This window comes from Drosophila yakuba, chromosome 2L (genome assembly GCF_016746365.2).
Source record: "Drosophila yakuba strain Tai18E2 chromosome 2L, Prin_Dyak_Tai18E2_2.1, whole genome shotgun sequence".
NCBI lineage: Eukaryota > Metazoa > Arthropoda > Insecta > Diptera > Drosophilidae > Drosophila > Drosophila yakuba.
Genome location: NC_052527.2, coordinates 10,849,679 through 10,870,386, shown reverse-complemented (window position 1 = coordinate 10,870,386; position 20,708 = coordinate 10,849,679). Strand labels below are relative to the sequence as shown.

The following is a 20,708-nucleotide window of genomic DNA, read 5'->3' as shown; positions in this document are numbered from 1 at the left end:
TTGATATTTTTGTGCCCATGCGAGTTCAAGGCAGTTCATTGATAAACAAGAAAAAAAAAGAAAACAAAAGTTTCGCCTAATTACTGCTCATTGTTGTTCAGTTGTAGGCGTGAATCAAAAAGACTTGAGAGGCGGAAAACCCAGAAAGGTATCACACGACAGGTAAAACAACAGCAGACAGAATTGAAAATGAGCCGGGGAAGGAAGGAAAGGGTTCACCAAGTCAGAGCCTAATAATCATTTGCCTAAAGATATGGAAAATTACTTTGTATTGTGCAGACTACAAAAATCATTTGAGCAAAAAAGAAATGTAAGAAAAGCAGTTCTCTTGCTAAGAATATAGAAAAAACGTAGATTATCTCTTTAATACGATAACATTGTTATTGTAATATTTTAGATTAAACGACAAGGACAATTTAACCAAGGATGAAATCGCCTTGAGCTACTTAGTAGCTACGAATCCAATATCATCAAGGTTTTATTATAGAGATAACACATCTATTCTAAGGGCAGCAACACAAAGGAATAAAGAAAAGTAGCAGCGCAAATTTGCGTCAGAATCGGTCGAAAGTCAACGGTTGTAATGACATTTATTATAGACAATTGCTGAAACAGCTAATAATAATGATCCTGACGTCATGCTTAAAAATTGATTGTATTGCGAATTCGCATCAAATCTTTTAATCTTGACAGATTTTTTTCCATCACTTATATACAATAATAAACCTAACGTTTAGTGTACTTTTTGAAATGGAACATTCAAGGAAAAGTGAATCTCTTAGATTAAAGTGTATAGTTGCTATATAAATCTACAACTTTCCCGCTTGACCTTAAGGATGATATGACATCCGGTGAGAACAAAACAATTAACAACTTTATGTGTAGGAGCAGAGAATAAAGCGCTTTTTGCAATATGCAATTAGAAAAGCAATGAGCGATGAATGCGATAAACGGTCAAACAAGTCGAGTTCTCTGTTTTGAGAAATAAGTAAATGAAAACTGTGGACTGGGTGGGACATGTGGCTTGTGCGCGCGTGGCTGTTAAAATAAACAAAAGACTCCCACATTCACAAACAGAGGGAAGAATCGAAAGTGCATAAGGTTTTGTACATAGTATATACCTTTCTCTATATATGAAATCAGCAGAGCAGCAAGCGGATATATAAAATGCAGCGATTCTGTTGATTGTACATTGATTTTTGTGCAGTTATTTAGGTAAAGCTTTTTAATAAACCTCTATTTTTTTGCATTTTAAGCATTTTCGCTGCTGTTGTAGTTCATTTAAAGCCAGTCGCGTTTGCACTTATGGAAATTGATTATGCAAATGGTGTACAAAATTGTTTTGTAATAATAGTAAAATAAAATAAAATATATATATATATAAAATATATTTTGCTTATAGACGAGAGAAATTGCGACTTGGACTGTGACTTTCCTAGCTATATGAATAGCATGAACTACACTCTAATGCCACCATTTATAATCAGTCACTATAAATAACTGATTCTTGAGCTTCTTATGCATATTTATGAGCCGTAGGGTAAGGCACAACTAGAATTACTTTGCCTTAGGCATAAATCTCAGAACACATTACGTCTGTGACTTTAATTTAACATTTGAATTGCGGTTCGTTAGGAATTTGTGCTACATTGAAGATCTTTTTAGGTCTTTAGAACTTGGTTTTAGATACTTTATAATTCTTTTCAGTGTAACAGTAAAACAACTAATGCAGAGCTTAAAATTGTATGGAAACTGTTGTGTATAGTGTGCTTGAAGTGCTTGAAACGACCATGTCCTTGCTTTACTGATTTGCAGTTGCAGCTCCTAGTTTTTAAATAGACATTTAATATTATATGATTTGCTTGCTTTATGTGAGTCAAGTAATTTTCCCTTCGCATCTTGCAATCAGCATTAAGTAGGGCATTAGGAAATCCCAGTGGTCTTTATCAAAGAAGGGTATATATAAAATTGATGCCTGATCGAGGACAACTTACTTATCAACTTCGGTGCTGAACATTCGCACCATGTGACGCTGCAGATACTGGGGCACGGATTGCGGCGATGCTGGCGGCGTTTGATAGGGATTCATCATGGCCTCATCGTCATCGAAGTAACCCGAAGAAGTGGACGAGGTGGTACGCGGATACTTGAGCATTTTCTCGCACTTTTTAATTTCACTTATTTTATTTTAAATTTGATTTTTAGTACAATTTATGGGGTGGCTATGGTAAATATTTACTTTTTCACTTTGAGGTTGTTTATTTTTGGGGCTAATAAATTAGCGCCTTGGACAACTTGTTTGGTTTATGTGACCCTTTTTGTTATTGTTGATTTTCTGCTGTTATATAAATACGGGCATAAATATTGAACATTTATCGAATCGGTCGCAGAGAGGAGAAACAGCAAACGAATTGTGTAGCCGGTCGAACGACAACTAAAAACAAAAATTGCTTTGAATTTTCGAATTTTGCATTAATTTTATTTTTCTCGCGACCGAGAGTGAGAGCCATCCATACAGAGAGAAAAAAACCGAGAGAAACATGCACTTCAGCTTGGACAACAACACGACCAATGGCTTCCAATACGTTGGCCAATTGTATTTATAATTTTATTTATATATTTTGCATACATTGTTGCTGTAGTCGTTTCTTGATACATTTTTTTTCCGCAACTTTCAGTATTTCTCTCTGATAAATTGCTAAGCGCTGTCTGGAACTGGTAGCGCGTGCCAAATGGCAAATACTAATATGAGGGAACACGGCGAACGGAGGAGCGCACCGATGGAACTCCTCTCGGGTGGCAATTAATCAAGTCTTGACTAAAAATAAATATTAACCAATTAAAATTATCTATTAAGATACGCACAGCAGCCGCACGAGCACTCGTAAGATACAAAGTTGAAATTGCAGACAAATTTAGTGTTTGCCTGGCAGAGGAGCGTCTGCGAAAGTTGAGGAATTTGTGTACGAAATGACAAAACGTGATTCTGCTGTGTATTTTGAAATTACTTTGTTGGGAGCTGAATTTATGTAACTTAATTTTTTAAACTTATATAAAAGAATTTGGTCTGGAATTCAAACTTTTCAGTTTAGTTACTATATTAGTTATAATTTCATTAACTTTACTTTGTCGACAAATGGGGTTTAGAAATTAGTTTAATAATTTCAACATTAACGTTGAAATTTCACTGCTCTACACTTGCAAATTTATAATTTTTTAATTCCACTTTTTCTATAATATATTTGGACTTTTTCCGGACCATTTCTGGCTCTATTCGAATGTGAAAACGAATTAAGCGATCGCCCACCAAGAAAACCTAATGTAAGGCAGAACTCTTGAGCCACCCAAAATTTATTCCACAATTTGTTTTTGCCGTTTTCCCTCATTTTGTTTTCGCTCGCGACTTATTTTTAGACGAATTCGATTTAGACAAATTGTGCGTGCGATCGCCAACTACATAGATATATGGACAGATAGATAGATAGATTTGTATCTCAACTGTAAGTAAGTATATAGAAATCCCAACGCAAATCGGTAAATAAATAAGCAAAAGAATTCACAATCAGTCAGTAACAAGGTCAGGGCACCGAACCATCGACATCGACAACGACAACGAAAAAGAACAGCGGCAACAATTAACGCACGTCATCATCACTCGGCGCGTATCCGTAAGATACAAATAGCGACAGACGCGCGGGACGGATGGATAGCTCCCTCTTAAAGTATAGCAAATTGTTTAAATAAATAGTGGTCGGTCTTTACTCTTTCCGTGATATTCGGTTGTAAATTTTGTTGGTGAACAACAACCTTAGTTGCTCGCGTTTTGCGTCTCTCGCCGGCGACAAGTTTTTGTTTACTGAATTCGAACCAAAAACTGAATTTTTCACAATATCCAAAAACGACCAGCGGAACACGAAAAAAATATAACCAAAAGGCAGCAGCGACGTCGCTCGACAGTGGTGGCTGCGCTCAACGCCAGCAATAAACATATTTTCAAAAATACATTTTTTCTGCGTTTCTTCTCTCTTTAGTTTGGGAAGACGACGGCAACGGCGACGGCGACGAAAGCGCCGAATAATAGGCGAGAAACAAAATTTACACACACGACCGGAGCCGAAGCTATTTTGTATTTTGTGTTTTATTTCACTTTTTTTTTCTTTTTGGAGCACCGATGAACGATAAGGGGAAAAACACCATACTCGAGAGGCGAAAAAACAGAGTAGATTACATCGAAGAACCGTCGTGTGCCCCTTATCAAAGGTAACTCTATCTAATCGCCGTCTGATAATTAGCATTGAGTGATAGGTGGGGGCAGAGAAAAACAGGAATCAAATGGAAGCAGAGAAACTGAACACCACAGTTGTGGGCAAAGAACTAAATCACTAGGAGGCTGTTTGAAAAGCAATCATCATCAATTATATTGATGTCTGTCACTTGCTTGTTTCTAGGATATATATTAAATATATAAAAAAGAGCCTGCAATAGAAGTCTTAAACGTTTGTTAAGAATATGTTTTATCCTCCGATAAATCTGTATAAGCGAATATCCACTGTAGATATAAATTATCTGCAATATTTACTTCTAAAAACAAGGTTTGCAGTGCAAAGCATTCTGTCTCCTTTAGACTCGCCGCCTTTGAACAAACTTTATCTTGCCCAAACATTATCAGCAAGTCAATAAATGGGTCTTAATATGTCTTAAAATTTAAGGTCTGGGTTGGTTTTAGGCTTATAAAGCCGATATGTAAATGATTCTGATAAGGAAGACAAGCACAAAATCAATTAATAACACGCTTTGCGAATGAAAAGGAAATAGACTTCAATTTGCATTGAAGTAACCGCCAAAATGTAGAATCGCTATTTTCAAACTTAAAATTGCCTGCAAAATGTCTAATAAAATTTATACACAATGGTATTATCTAGATGACTATACTAATAGATACTTTCCAGCCACTTTAACTAGACTCTACCTCAACAGAATTAATATAAACTAATCACTGACGTCACACAAAGCAAACAATTGCTATCAATCGACAGGAAAAGCGTGTGCACTTTGATTATAAGCCACTCGACTAGCCAACTCTAACCAAATAAATATGGAAATGCGAAAAGTCTAATGCAAATACGTAAGGCGTGGACACATGTTCGAATGACTTCTCGAATGTTCTGTATGATCATCTGACTGAAGACCGATTTCCTGGCAAATTGTGAATAGGGGAAGGAATAAGATTTCATAACCCATGCTGCAAATTGCAGGGGAGACCAAGAAAATTAGAGGAAATAGGTTGCGACAAGTGACGAGTTAGCGTGAAATTTATAGCCAACAACGGTTCGCGCCTGAGTGAAAGAAAAGTCAGAGAAAAGCGACGCAAAGGAAAATGCAAACGATACAGTTTTGCTTTCTGATTTAAGCAAATTACAGCAGCTGGCCACCTGCGCGTATACGTAATGTGAATTTATTGGCTCATTAGAGTTGAGCAAACGATAAAGCGTCGGCAAAAATAGTTTGCAGCTATGGCGAATTTATGCTTGGTATATTTTTCAGCGCTGCTTTCGCTCACCAACCATCTATATATCTATCTATATTAAGTGTTCATATGAGTGCAAACTGTCGTACACATGTCTAATTGGCGTTTAATTGCAGTTTGTTAAAAGTCACTGGGACTGGGCAGCTGCCAGTTGAACGTTCTCATCAAGGAACCTCTTATCTCCCCGCTGATAATCTACTCGTATATGGTCGAGCGATAAGCCTGGCATGTTGGGTATTGTTTAGTCATTTTCTTTATATAGGCCATTAGTCAACGTTAGGCCATATGAGATGACTTCGGATACGGGAAGTATTTCCGAAAGTAATACCGATAATTTGCTCAAACTTAAAAAATAAAGACTTTATTTCAGTGAAGAATAGTTTTTAGATTGTTACTGTTTAATAATTCTATACATATATCTATCTAATATTTTATTTAAGTTTTCTTTAATAAAATTATTAATCATGAGGGCTAACTAAGATAAATTTGCCAGGGGTTCCAGCCACATTTCGCTTACATGGTCATTGTTTTTACAGCACTCACAGCAGCACTAGGTTAATATTTTACTGTAGTTTTCTAATGAACAGTCAACAGTTCGAGCACAACTCCAACTTGACCATCTGTCTGGAATTCTACATTTCTTATAACACAATTTAAAGTTGTGCAAATACTCAAATGATTGCGTATGGAGTTATAAAGTGGACTAGTAAAACGGACGCAAAAGTAGGACATAATTCTTTGTAAAATGTTAGCATTACGCTTAAAATTTTGAATAAGGATTAAGTTACTCCAGTTACCGTTTTGCTTGTCAAAAAGGGATGTTAGAACTTTTAAGAATTATGCCTTAAATTTTAATATAATACTGTATACTTAAGTTGGTTTTTAAAATATTTAATCGCTGCAAAGGTCTCTAAGTTCAACATCCTTTCTAGTTATTTCTGATTATACAATATTCCATATTTAATACAAACCAGTTAAAACCCCCCTCATCAATTTGTTGATACTAGGCTGTTTTGAATTATTAATCGCTTGACGTTCCCCTGCCTAATTAGCCCTGTGCTCTAATAATCCCACCCCGTTTAACTTACTGGCTTTTGAGATGGGTTGAAATGAAAACGCTTACCTGAAAAGAAAATGCAAAAATAAATATCAATTAATTAGGGTGAAATCCAATTCCAATCAATTTCAAGTACTTATGCCTAGGCAAATAATTAATTTTTAACTGATTGAAAGAGCTGTCCATTCGAAAACGACGCAAAAGGTCGTCGCCGCAGTCGACAATGAAGGCGAAAATAAAATCAAGCAAAATGCGAAAAAAAAATTGATTTAATTAATTGTCGTAATCACGTATAGCAACAAATTAAGCGCATGGGTATGGGTAAAATGGGTATCTGTAAAAATAAATTTCAGCAATTTTAAAGAGCTAGCTTCCTGCCAAAAGACGTCACACGAGTGTTATTCATTGGCCAACAGACCCCAGTGCACGGCAACAAAATGAAAAGGGAAATGGCATCAATTTTCGCGTGCTTGGCCAATTTTGGCAAAAACTGCACGACGTGTGTCACCGAGCGAGTGGGTGTTGATGGCTAACATATAAGCACACAGTTCTATCGCCCTTTTCTCGACTCGGAATATTCTTTTGTCAGCCTGTCGGCAGGTGGACAGCCCAAGGATGAGTCAAATGCGGAATAGGTTCCGCCTTTTAATTGAAACGCTTTGCCCAATTTGGCACTCAGCGTCAAGTACCACAGAAAATAGGTGAAGAGGTTGTGGGCAGACTGCCTCATTGCGAGCAACGGGCGCATTTCTTAGAAAATCAAGGAATTATAGAGAAATTTCTTGCAATATATCTACAAACGATTTTAGTTTGCGTGCTAAACAATTTGAACGCCATTTAAAACGCTTCAAGTGCTAATTATATATTTATTGGAACAGCGTTAGTGCGATTTACTTATAAAATGATTGCATGTTCATCATCTCTGTATACTACTTAAGTATTTTAATTTTCTAGCTAATCAGCATCTTACAAAAATAGGTCTCAAAACTAAATATCAATTTTAATATCTAACATTCGGAAACTTCCTCACTGATACGGATTTCGGAATTGTTTTCTTCTAAAGATTTTTCTGATTTAATATCCGATGGCAATGTTTCGGCAGTTAGAACCTCGTTTAGTGTCTTCACTGACTTCTCATTTGCTGTGATTGGCTCCACCAAGTCTTCCTGAGTTTCCTCGGCTACATCAGCAATATGATTCTCAATTTTTCCAACAAGAGGATTGCCTAGCTCATCGATGACAATACCGACGCATGAGTAATTCGTTACCAGTATGGCTTCCCAACGATCCACATAGTTGATCTCTGATTTATGCGAGTCCATTATCGACTTGAGATAATTCGTAAAATCCCTGCCAGCTACATGAGATAGGGTTCCCTTTAAGCCGAATTCCGCGAAATCACTGGATACATCGTAGATCTTTCCCTTGAGCGCCACCAGTATTCTGCCATCACTTCGAGTCCCATCGAATCGCAACAATTGATCCAGGGTCAATTTGATTGGTGGCAAATCAGGCAGTTCGGCAGCAAGACTTTTTGAAGCAGTCAGTTGATTTCTCCTATCACTCCACTGATGGTAATAGGCGTACAAATAACCCAAGACGGCGGCACAGAGCGTCAACACAATGTTGACCGTAAAGCCCAAAACACTTAACTCCTCCATTTTGTATACTTTTATCTGTTATCTAGCCGAAGTTTAATGATTGCAATTCGGAATTTATTTCTCAGCTCAGAAGTTGACGAATTTTGAGTGAACTGGTGTTTGGAAATAACTTTCAAGGCTAACTGGGCTTCAATCAAAATGGTGATGTGAGTGGAGAAGCCTTCCTTGATGGAAGTGTTTTTGAATTCATAGAAATCCAAAGTCTATCAAATAAAGCTTCTGCCTGATATTTAAAATTATAGAAAAATAGGCCCAAGAAGGTCGTTTTCACTCCCATCTAGCTTCTATTCGCCTGCTGTATTTTTTCTGTCAATACCTCAGAGCGATAGCTGAAGTGTATTTCGTTATGCTGCTGCCTTGGAAAATATCAAGTGGCTGGCTGTTATCAAACGAACGAATACTCGTAGCCATATCATTCGCGGTGCCAGGGCAGGTGATAATGTCAGCAAGTGTATCAGGAGCACAGAAATTGGAGCAGAGCCCCCGAGGCGGGCAGTCAGCACAAAAGCAGGTTGAACAGTTTTCTTATATTATCAGTTGATTAAATATGAATTATATGAACAAATAAAGGCGCAAACACTGCGTTGCACAAGTGTGTGTGCCACGAAAAACGATAAGCGCCGGCATGCAAACAAAAAGTTTAAAACAATATTTCCGATACAGGGTGCTGTTTAGAAACAAGAGGCATACGAAAATATGCCCAAAAAATTATAAACTTTTAATGCAGGGGTGTTAATCAATATTTGTTTACACAAGTCTTTGCATTAATTACAGAAATGTCTGACGTTTAATATTGTTAAAGGGTGTTAACAAAATTTGATTTCATAAAATGAATGCTAAACATTTTTGTGTTGTGTTTGTGCTACTGAAGATGTGTTAATTATTAAATTAAAATTGCTTGAAACCATTTGTTCTGATTCAATGCAGAAAACTACAAATTTTAGAATACAATATAAACATATTTTGGTTTAAACATGTTACATTTTTTTTCACTGTGTACATATGAATATGAATGGCATTAAATGTCATTCTATATGATATGTGGTCACGTTAGTTCTATAATTGGCACTTCGTTTAAAGACATAACTAACGTATTATCATAGTGAAATATAATATTTAAGAAAGCGGAAAATTCAAACTGGTAGACAACCAAGAAAATGATGTTCCAAGAGAAATTTGTCTTTGGTTTTGCCAACTGTCGCTTCTCATTTACTTACCCGATGAAGTCTTTGATAAAACAATAAACCTTAAATAAGCCGCGATCATTATTGAGTAAATATTCGGGCTGTATGACTGCAGCGGGCATTATGAGATTGGATTGTGGCTGCTGCTGTTGTTGTTGCTGTTGGTGGTGGAGCATTTGTTGTTGCTGCAGCGTGGAGTCGCTGCCGCTGATATTGTTGTTGTTGCCGCTGCTGCTGGTCGTCGCCATATTGGCAGCCATTTTGTTGGCTAACGCCGCCATTTTGTTGCTACTGTTGCCGCCATGCTGGCAACGCTTATGTTCATGCAACTGTTGTTGTTGTTTTGTCGTTGTTGTTATTTAGCAATTTCCGTTCTTGTTTATTCAAAATTAATAGTGATGTTTAGTAGCGCACCGCATTGTCTTGCTTTGAGCCAAATTCGTATTTAATTCAAATGAAATGAATCATAAAATTTAAATACAAAAGTCTATTTGGCAAATAACCATTGCAAAGGCTTTTAACACTTGTTTGCATACCAATTTAAACTAAACCACATAATAATTTATACATAATTTAATGTTGTAGAATTGAAGAATATATTGCTAAATTTTGGTTTTCTGCAATAGTTATACTTAAACGACTTGAACCAAAAAAGGAAAATTTAAATTCAAATCACAAAAGCAATTGGCAAATTGTATTTTGCTTTCATTTCCATCAATTTCTGTTTCAGCTTCCATTTTGTGTTGTGTTGTGGTGATCGTGTGTATGTGTGTGTGTGTGTGGGTGTTGTAGCATGTGTCTTCATTAAAAGCAAAGTTGCAGCGTGTGGAGTAAAGTATTTAATTAACATTCACAGAGCTCTGACATGCCACAAGGCAGTTTGTTGCATGCCCCGCACAAGAAACACACGTACAAATGGGGAGATGAACAGCGCTTACATAACACACATGAAGCGGATGAAAGAGCATGCGAGATGCAGTAACACACAACTGGGTTACCCAATGTTTTCAGGCACATGATTTTTGGTTATCATATTTAATTTTTGTTGTTTGAATTAAATTTCAAGTGCTACAAGTACTGTTTAATTTAAATAACTCAACAAAATAAGTTATTTTATATTAATTATTCTTAAGAACTTTATACTTTGCCATAATAACTATCCATTATGGACCATAGAATATTTCGAAAAGTTATCCATTACCTACTTCTATGTTTTTAAAGGTTTAAACTAATTACTCGAATTAGAAAATGACCTTTAATGGTTGTATAATTATGAAAAATTACACATTTTTCTGACACAACCCTACAGATTTTGCTGCCTATTTTGAAGTTGAAAGTTTTTAAAGCAGAGTCGATCAGCTAGATATATTAAAAATAATGTATTTTAGTGACTATGACAAGAATAAATGAATAATGCAGGAAATGTGATCTTCGCTTTGCAAGGAAGTGTTTGCTTTCAAATGAATTGTGTGCCACCGCCATAGAACATAGAAATTGCTTCGACCGCCTGTCAAGTGGCACAAAAATGTAATATGTCTCTGGAGCACAAGTTAGTCGAGCACTGGGTCGCTGGTTTCCCATTTTATCCAGCTTGTGGCAACAAATGGCGCCTGTTGACAGCTAGTTGACAGGGCGGCTAGAAATATGACAGCTTCGGCTGGAGGCACTTGTGTGTCAACAACTGTGCAGCAACTTGTTTAAGATGCGATAAGCAAAAAGCACAGACATTATTGCACAGCAATAATAAAGTATGAGAGATGTTTCCCCAGGGAGGCATTTATATGAGCAGGCCGAAAAAAAATTGTTACAATTGATGTGCTACACACATTAATTAGCATTTTTAATCACCCGAACCGAGGGCAACACTGTAAGCAGGTAGTTGTACTCGGCAGAATTATTTATATACTTTTTTGAGGTATCACATGTTTTGCTTTTTAATATTGTCAAGTGGCGAGGCCCTAACGATGATGTTACTCGACCCTGACTTTGACTTCCCTCTGCCCACACAACCAGCTAACCAACAAACCAACCAACCTGCGGACCAGTCACGTACCAAAGCGGCAGTACGAGTACTTTTTTTTTGTCAAGGGTCCACACTTCTAAGCCCTCGAAGGAATGAAGGGGGGTCGGGTTTAGGGTTTGGGGTTTGGGGCACCAGCATGCCAAGTATTTTCATGCAAAGAGTTGGTGGAAAACCTTGAGATGCTATGCCAAAGAACGAACTCATTCACATTCTCGTTCACAACCCCCACACTCAATTGAAACTGACACACGGCGCCCAGCATGAAACAACAAAAAAAACACAAAACCATTTCGCCTTGAAAACGTTTTCATAATGGAACCCAACTCGACACTAAACACAGCGCGAAACAAGAAAATAAAATCTCTGTTTGAAAATGAACTGCATGTCTAATGCTCGGGTCCCATTGTACTACTACTATAAGGGCATCATTTCAGAGCTAGTCAACACAATGCATGAATGCTTGTTTGCCAAGGATCTTTTCTTGTTCAGTTAGACACGTGCGGTTGCCAGTGGGCTTTGGTACATCAGATGGAACCCGCGAAAGTAATGTGATGGGATGCCCAGTTTATAAGGCTCAGGATAGGTAATCAGGGTACACAATTAATGGGCCTGGGTAATGTTAAAATTAAAGAACTCTGTTTGTACACTCAGCGCTAATATCTTAATGGTTGTTGTAGCTTTAATAAAACGCACTTATCTAAAATTACATTTCTCTTCTTGTAATACTTATGTATATGCGAATAAGAATTCAATTCACTTACTTATTTATTTTGTTTTAATTTTTTAGTGATATATTTAAAATATTATTGAAAGGGGTTACATTTTCCTTTTCAATAAATACTTTCGCAAATTAAAATCAGAGCACCGCCAAGCGTTCAATGAAAATCATTTAAGCCTGAAATTTATGCACATTCTGAAACAATGTCAGCAATGTCTTCCTTTTCTAGTCGCAAACCCCCTACATTTGGTATCCTTATGCGTATTTCAGCGCAACTCACGCAGTGTGTAATGGAATTATGCAAAGTATCTGTGTGCGGGTATCTGCTAGTGAGTGTGTGTGTGTGTGTGTGCGCGTCATTGAGCTTTGGCAAGGAAAACAAAAAAAGAAGCAAACAGAACGGGCAAGGATCGGGCGAAGGACTCGTCAACTTTCCAAAAGCGCATTACTTGCTTTGGGAACAAGAGAAAATAATAAAAAAAAACATATAACGCAATCGTTTCTGCCACAAAGGCAGGCACACACACACACAGATGCACACCAGCAGGCCTGACCTTGACCTGGAAACTGCGCCATGTGGAGCAATCGAGGGATGGGTGGGCTGCTCTCGCCTCCTCTTTCTATCTCCCTGTGAATGGGCCAACAGAAAAATACGAAACCTGAACATGATGTTGTTATTTGAGTTTAGTTCAGCTCAGTTCGGTTCAGTTCAGTTCTTTGCTGCAACTGCTTTGCACAGATACAAATACAGTTGCTGATGCTGGCGCACACACAGATACAGCCCACAATCGGCAGCAGCAGCAGATGCAGATACATTCGCACAGATACAGCATAAAGTGCTTGCATTCACTGTGTGGGTTGCAAATGTGGGTCGTGGCGGATGCTTCGCTATGTTCTGCTGCCCCACCAGTCACCCCTGGATTTTATGATAGCATTTTATTATTGTTTCCCCCAACTTCGCTTGACTTTATGGCATCTCCAGTTGCCGCTCAGCTGCAGTTGAGCGACTGACAATTGGCGCCAAATGCTGCCAAGGACGCCAACATTTCCAAAACGATTTCCTCACGTAAGTTGCATTTCAGAAGTCCGAGAGTTTTGCATTCACAAAATACCACTGCATTCGGGGTCATAAATTTCCATTTTAATGGGTGGGATATAAAAAAGTTATTGGGTTGATATGAAGAAGGGGTTTTGGTAGTGCTAACAAAAAAGTAGTTATATTTTAGTAGTTTAATTATGCCAGGAAAATCATAATAATCTGACAGAAGTAAGCTCTTAACTACCGATGACTTAACACAAAGGTTCATTCAAGTTTCTACTCAATTAGGTGCCGTAGAAGTAATTAATCGCTCAATTCCTTTGACGATATTTCAATTTAATTGATTTATAAATCAATAAATACATAAAAGAAACGTCGATATTGAATTCAATCATTAGTCGATAAAAATACCGGCTAGAACCGCTCTATGCCAGCTGAGTTCATCAAGATTCATTTACTGGAAACGGAACAAAAAATGAAGAGATGCACAAATGCGATCCGCTTAATAGGCAAACGTCGATTAAATGAACCAGCCAGATGTTCTATCTCTCGATAAAATGACGTACACCAGCCGACGATGTTGTTAAGCAGTTTAAATCAAATTATCAGCACGAAAAGATCTCAAATTAAATTGTTTTTGTTCAAATGACCAAAATGGGCAAAATTATAGGCAAAGTTGCATTCAAGCGAAAAAGATCGCTCTCGCAAATCGAAGTTGATAATTTTTTTCGGGGTGTGTATTATCGTTTTTTTTTTTCGGCTTGTAGCCTCCACCACCCATTTGCTGAGGTCACCGGTCAAAATATTGCGTATTCGCAGCGTTGACGTGACGCCATTGTGGCTGGCAGAACGATAACCAAACTAAGCCAAAACCCAAGGGTATTCCACCGAATAGCGCCAAGGAAATGAATGAAAATCAACTTTCAAGTAAGAGTTGCGTAATCAAAAGGGGGTGGTGCTCTTTCCATGGTTTTAGCCATGCCAATGCGTGGGAAACGCTACAGCAAACACAAATAAGCTGACAACCTCAAATGTTTTGTGTGGGCAAAAGAACAACAGCGCTTCGTTAAGGAAAGCGCAAGAAAATGGGAAAATAGCATAAGATAGAGAAAAATCAATGGTCTGGTTGTTGTCTTTCGTGGAAATGCCCTCAATCATGTTTGCACAATTAAACTTCTTGCGCGCTTAACTTCTATGGGAATTAGCCGTTCGGTTTCCACCATTTATCGATTTCTGATTAATGCGCTTTCGGCTTTGGGGAGAAGGACACTTTCATTGGCCCATTAAGGACGCCGTGACATTGAAGGCAAAGTGCCAGTCAAGGCGATTAAATGTTTGCCTTTTCAATGACTCGTCTCTCCTTGTATTGATTTCAAGTGGACTGAACTAGTGGAAAATAGAGGGCGTAGATATTGCATGCTAGAAACACTTTGGGGTTGGTTTCTCCACAAGGACCTGTTTTTTTGGGCGTATGTGGACTTTGGTATTATTCCTAAAATTAGGCTAGCACAAGTATGTCATAGAAGAACTTTGATAGTTCACTATGCACGCGAATAAAAATTATCAACAGAGATATAATTATTACAATAATTACTTGAACTGACATCAATGTCAGTATGTCCAACAAACTAGTTTTCTGATACAAATAATTTTCTGTGCGTTGTTAGTTCTAATTTAGTGTTACTAGTTACAGATATTTTAAATTTAATAATATTTCAACCAGCCTTTAAATCTAACCGTGAAAATCCGCATTAAAATTCTAAACAATTGTTGAAAATGCTCTTTAATGTTTAATGTTCGTTGATGTTAATCAGATGTGAGGTGAGGAATATTTTATTTGGATAATTTGCCATTTATTTTGTACTGGTCAACACAATGAAATCATAAACCGAAACGAATTAACCAACAATACGAACACAAATAATTACAATTTAGAATTGGGTGACATTACCTTTTAATAAAAATATTTCCGTTATTAAAAGCGATTTCTAAATTGTTTTTGTTTTCCATGAATGAAATTTTTGTTGATCACTGTTGTAGAATATATAAACTTCGGTGAATATTTACAAAAAAATATGTATATATATATATTTTTATTTTGATTATTTTTTGCGTTGAGCAAACAAGAGAAATAACAAATGGGCGCGAAATTCTAGAAATTATCTATGCAGTAAGAGCGAGCGAGAGCGAAATGTAAGAGCGAGAGAGAGGGGCCAACACACACGCACACATTGAAATGAACCGAGGCGTTTTGAATGAAAGATTTTTTGGTAGCTCGCTTTTCTTTCACTTTTTGATTGCCCAGATGCAAATCTGCATTCGTTTTATTCGCTGATTTTATGTAATCAACCGAAACACTTTGATGCCGTTTAAATTTTCTTCAATTTTTCTTGCTAATTTCGTTACAACTTTTCAATTGTTGTTAACTTTATTCGGTTGCACGCACACATACACGCACACCCAGCACACTAAACGCACACAAACGCTCGGCGAAGATGTCCGAATACGACTGACTGACGATAGCAGCGAAAACTTCCGCGTTTGCCACAAAAACAAGCCACACACACACAAAAAATGGCTCTTTTTCTGCACAGCGAAAAGGTTCCCGAACTAAGTTTCGCAAGTACTTTGGCTAAACTCAATTGAAGTGATTTTTAATGTAATGATAATAATTTTTAGTGCTAGAAAAAGTTATATTTTGCCAGCTTGTTTTTGTGTTTGGTTTAGCAAGAAGCCAAAGTGTAGATTGACTGACTGAGGGTAGGATTTTTTTTGTTGCTAGCATTTTGTGGCGCGTTCATCGCCCAAACATGCAGATGAGAGAGCGCCAGGCGGAAAGAGAGCACGCGCGAGTTCATTTTCGACAGAAAGTGCGAGAGCGAGAGCCACGTGAGAGCTAGATTTTCGTATTCGCAAAGAAAGTGAATTTCGCGCTCTCTCTCGCCAAGAGGAAAATTTGTATCTGGCTTTTACTCAGCATTTTCCCTTCCAAATCGAATACCTTTTCCGTCTTATTAGCTTTGTGTTGCAGTGGCCCTTTCTTTCTTTCTATCTTTCTCTCACTCTCTCTTCTGCTCCCTCTCTCTCTGTTGATGTATACATAAATATAGAATATATATGGATTTGAGTAAAGCATAAATAACACCTGCTCCTGTTTTTGGGGGCTCTCACTTTTCCTACGCCTGCGCAAATCGCAAAGGAAAACGTGCTAGCCCAACCATATACACATACATACGTATAAATAAATACAACACACAAGAAAAAACATAAATTCATCGTTATCATGTGCAGTGAGTGGAAGGGAGATAGGAAGCGATTGCATGTGTCTGTGCAGAAATGAACACTGCACAATAGACAAAAAATCAGAGAGAGAGAGGGAGAGAGAGGAGTGCCTCTCAGCTGTCCCCATTTTTGTAAGTTCTCGGCTGGCCAAAATAATTACACCAATTTATAAATTATTAACGAGGCGAAACCATTTGAAAGGTCCTTCCTCAAGGCTTCCTGGAAAGGCAATGGCAGAGAAATGCCACAAAAACCTGTGTAACATCGCATGAAGGAATGAAATGCCAGCGAACGAATTTCAATGACAAGGTAAATCAACGTCAGTGCTGGAATTTGAAGGAATTTCCTTTGTTTTCGAAATGAATAGCTCGTGTATTTTTTTTTTTTTTTTTGTATTAGTGGGCACCACTGTAGGGACGTCCCAACATTAATTGGTTATATGTGGGCCTGCCCCATTCCATTCCATTCTCGCTGTCCTGATTGCAAGTGGAGCATGACCCACATACTTGAGTAAACAAAGCATAAAATCAGCTATGCGAATATATGTTCACAACCAGCAGCTCAGAGTCCTAGCAAAACAATAGAATTTCGGTGCGTGCGAGTCCTGCGAATCCAAAAAGTTAACATGGAAAAGGGCACAAAAGAACGAGAAAAGGAAGAAAACTTAGACAGATACTTCAATCAAATGCAATACTACCTATTTAATAGCACAATGCTAGGCGCTTGAATAAGAGGGTGGAAATAATGCCACAAGAATTAGTTCCCTAAAATACTTGGTCTACTAGGCGTATACGTTACGTCGTACAACGTGCCATCTAGTGCAACTTAAGAAAAATTACGTATACGTATATATTTTGAATGGGTAAGTGCTCATAAATTTTGTCAAATTTGATTTATCTTTAATGTAACAAGATATACAAGTGAAGTACCATTGTTATGGTACCAAACAGAGAATTATTAAGCCAAACCAATTTAAAGTAGTACTCTATTTTGTGTAGCATACTTAGCAGAACATTGTTATCAATCTCCAGCGAAAAGACTTCACCTACAAAACTACAGTCCCTCTTAAGTTAACTAGTAAATAAACTAAAATAATTTAGGTTTGCAAATAGTTTGTCCTCCCTATTGGATTTGTATCCCATTTACATACATATATGTACACATACTTACTATTATAACGGTTGAAAAACAGAGATCTTATACATACCTGTAAATAAAAGAGAAAATATATTAATTGAAGTGCAAGCTAAACAAATTATTTATTCAATTAAATTAATTTATTAAAATGTAATTATATAATTAGGTTATTATCATGCAGTGCAGTTCATTGATATTTTTAGCGCAACACAATCATTATTGAAGACCATTTTTGAGAAGTAAACATTTGATAAGATAAGCTGAGGTGTAGTTGTTGGTAGTGAAAAACTGATTAGATGACGAGGCTTCAATGCCATCGCTTTGTCCACTTTTTTATTGCCCTATTGGCGGTAAGCACACATCGAAAAGTACTTTATAAAGCAATCATCGACGCTGTCTGGGCCTTAAGGAGCCCAAAGTAAACAAAACTGGTTGCCTGTAATTTTCCACATGGCAATGGGTGCAGTTACCAGACCAGTTCTGTAAAAGGTCGCCACCTCGTTGGTCGTTGGACGATGGTCACGATCAGCTCCACTCTCAAATTATGCTTTTCATTCGGCGGCAGAGCCGAAAAGCTAGTCATGCTACTGATAGTATAATTGCGATTTATGTGGGCCAGCTAAGAAGGTGGCTCAAAAGTGTGCAAGTCAGAGAATGAGAAGGGGATGTTTAGGAAGCACTATAAATTATTCTTGAAAAATACTTTTAAAGAGTGTTTTCGAATCATAACTATAAAATCATAATATGTATTTACAAGATAATGAATGAAGCTAAGCAAATACATTCCAATTCCAGCTTAAGTTATATATTCAAAGTTAAGTTATATATAAAGTAACATTTGCAACTTTGTATTTCCACTCAGGCCTGCCAACACGTGGTTAAACGTAGAGCTCACCTGAGAGAATCGAGGCTAAGCATGATAACCCACAGGAAAACGATAAGAACGACGCGCAGGAAAATAGAAAATAGAAAACTACGAGCAGCGCAGAGGGCAAGTCGCATCGCTGAAGTGTGGGGTCAATGAAATTGAAGTGCAATTGTCAGAAGCTTTTCAAACTCGGCGCGAACGCGAAAGGTAAGCTAAAGCCAAACAAAAGCTTAAACCGATCGAAAACAAAGAGCGGCAGAGATAATCGCGAGCGAGACAACGAGGCAGGGAGAGAGAGCAGAGCTGAGAAGAGAGAAAGAGAGAGAGACCCAGAAACCGGCACAAGCAAACAAAGAGCCGAAGCGACAAGAAACCGAACGACAGCAGCAACAGCAACAACAACACAGCGCTGCCCATCAGCAACATCGTGAACAAACACGAGGAAAAAAAGGTTCGACTGGCGGGCGGACTCAGTGTGACGGCGAACGTCGTACCTGTTGTGTGTGTGTTTCCACGATTTTCTGTTTCGGTTTCGTTTGTCCACCGAAAAGCGCTGTACGAAAAAGTCCTGCATATCGCAAGCAATAGCAACAGTTGGCAGCAGTATCAGCAGCAGCAGCAACAGCAGCAGATCGGCGAAGGAAAGCTGTGCAAAATGTTTGAAGTCGCCTGCCTGATGTTCATCTGCCCTTGGCTCATACTCGTGCTGCTCATGTTCATCGCCATGACTGTACTCTAGCTCTAGAAGCTGCTTAATGTAAAGATGTAAACACAAGATGAGCGGAAAAACAAAAACGAAGAGGAATGGGCACACGAATTGCAACACATCCGCTGGCAGTGTGCCCAAATAATCATCGGAGGAAATTAACAGAAGATGCCTCTTGCGCCACCCAAATATTCCTATAAAAATGTGCTTTGATTGTTTTTATTACCCCATCGTTTGTTCTTTGTTGACCGCACGAGAGTGCAATGTGATTTAAGTTAAATATCTTATTATGTAAGCAAATCGTACCTTTTGCGTATTTAGTTTAAGTTAGCCTCTAAGCTTGGAAAATAAACGACAAAGAAATAAGCGAGTCAAAGGTTTCTTGGTTTACTGGCCTATACACCAAGCCATTGTTAACAGTTTTTAATTTAGGAACGAAAACCAGTTTTCTGAGCGATTAAATCAACTTGGCTTCGCTCAACCGACTTGTTGTTAGCTAACGATCTAGAAAATAAGTGGGGGTAAAAATTTGAGGGCTAAAGCAACTACTTGTATTGCAAAATGGCTGAATTTGCTTCCATTTCTATTGCTAACAATTATATGCATTCAATGCAAAATATTGTAAACAGACAGTGTTGCCCAAATATGAGTTTCTCCATATGTGTATTGCCCAACTTCATATCAGCATTTTCAATCAATCACTTTTATTGTGCGCCATAAATGTATGTCTTTCGAAACCGACGAAACTGTCATATATAAAAAGTCTGGTTATCTGCTACTTTAGCGTATCTGCATTTGATAAGAGTTAAATTGGGACATGACTTCAACTATTTCATTCACAACTGACAATACTCCTGTTCTCTCAAGTATTCACACACCTATTCTCCTAGAAAAGCAAATCTATTTCTTGGGCTATATATATGTATATATATATTTTAAAATGCAGACGAGGTCACGCCATTCCTCGAATTCAAAATCACTCCACAAGTACTCGTTGAAAAGTGAAAGTTTGTCACATAAGCGTAATAAGTTATAAGTGTAAAGGCAATTACACGTGTAGACTGTGTCTATATATCCGAATCGTAAAGCAAAACTTTGTTGTATAAATAATAAATGAAGCAGTGCCAAGCCATTAGTTACAATGGCAAATTAAATATAGCACCATTATAAATAGCATGTTTTTGAAATGTACATTTTGTGGTTGCTTGTAAGTAAACAAGGTAGTTTCTCCTTTGTGGTTTTTTCTGCGTGTGCTTGGAAATGTCAATGAACCCTATTCTTATTAGCAAATTAAGAACAATGGAGCGAATGAGCAGAGTTACAAGTCAAATATTGACCGAAATATGTGTGATTTGAGAACCAGAGTTTTTTTCGTGCTTCGTCTTTTTTGGGTTTTAAAATTTTCCTATAGATCCATAGACCATAGCACGTCTGGCTTTGATTTACTTAAGCTTTTTTCTTCACTGCCCTTTGTTTTGGTCGCATTCCAATCATCTACGTTTGCAA

At 37.6% G+C, this 20,708-nt stretch overlaps 2 protein-coding genes and 1 long non-coding RNA gene across 11 annotated transcripts in view; 1 reads left to right on the top strand and 2 right to left on the bottom strand.

The window, feature by feature from the left end:
* Positions 1-20,708, bottom strand: part of LOC6527394 (protein bunched, class 1/class 3/D/E isoforms) — a 92,932-nt gene that overhangs the window by 33,960 nt on the left and 38,264 nt on the right. Inside the window, exons 1-2 of one of the 9 annotated variants that reach the window (XM_039370926.1) lie at positions 15,161-15,936; positions 9,463-9,855 (exon numbers count right to left, since the gene is read on the bottom strand). The exons of 4 other annotated variants lie outside the window; for them this stretch is intronic. In XM_039370926.1, coding sequence (XP_039226860.1) covers positions 9,463-9,710 — 248 coding nt within the window. In that variant the 5' untranslated portion in view covers positions 9,711-9,855; positions 15,161-15,936. Of the gene's footprint in view, positions 1-1,994; positions 2,171-9,462; positions 9,865-15,160; positions 17,699-20,708 lie in introns of those variants that run through there. 4 more of the 9 variants (XM_015197634.2, XM_015197636.2, XM_015197635.2 and 1 more) reach the window with 4 other exon arrangements.
* LOC120320647 lies at positions 2,211-3,091 on the top strand. Its single transcript, XR_005560168.2, has 2 exons — positions 2,211-2,796; positions 2,858-3,091. It is a non-coding gene; the product is annotated as an uncharacterized LOC120320647 (long non-coding RNA).
* LOC6527391 (membrane-associated progesterone receptor component 1) lies at positions 7,437-8,383 on the bottom strand. Its single transcript, XM_002088447.4, has one exon. The coding sequence runs from the start codon at positions 8,243-8,245 to the stop codon at positions 7,592-7,594; it is 654 nt and encodes a 217-aa protein (XP_002088483.1). The 5' UTR covers positions 8,246-8,383; the 3' UTR covers positions 7,437-7,591.

What these genes read in the sequence shown, in the direction of transcription:
- LOC6527391 (XM_002088447.4), bottom strand. Translation starts at nt 8,245, where the DNA reads ATGGAGGAGTTAAGTGTTTTGGGCTTTACGGTCAACATTGTGTTGACG.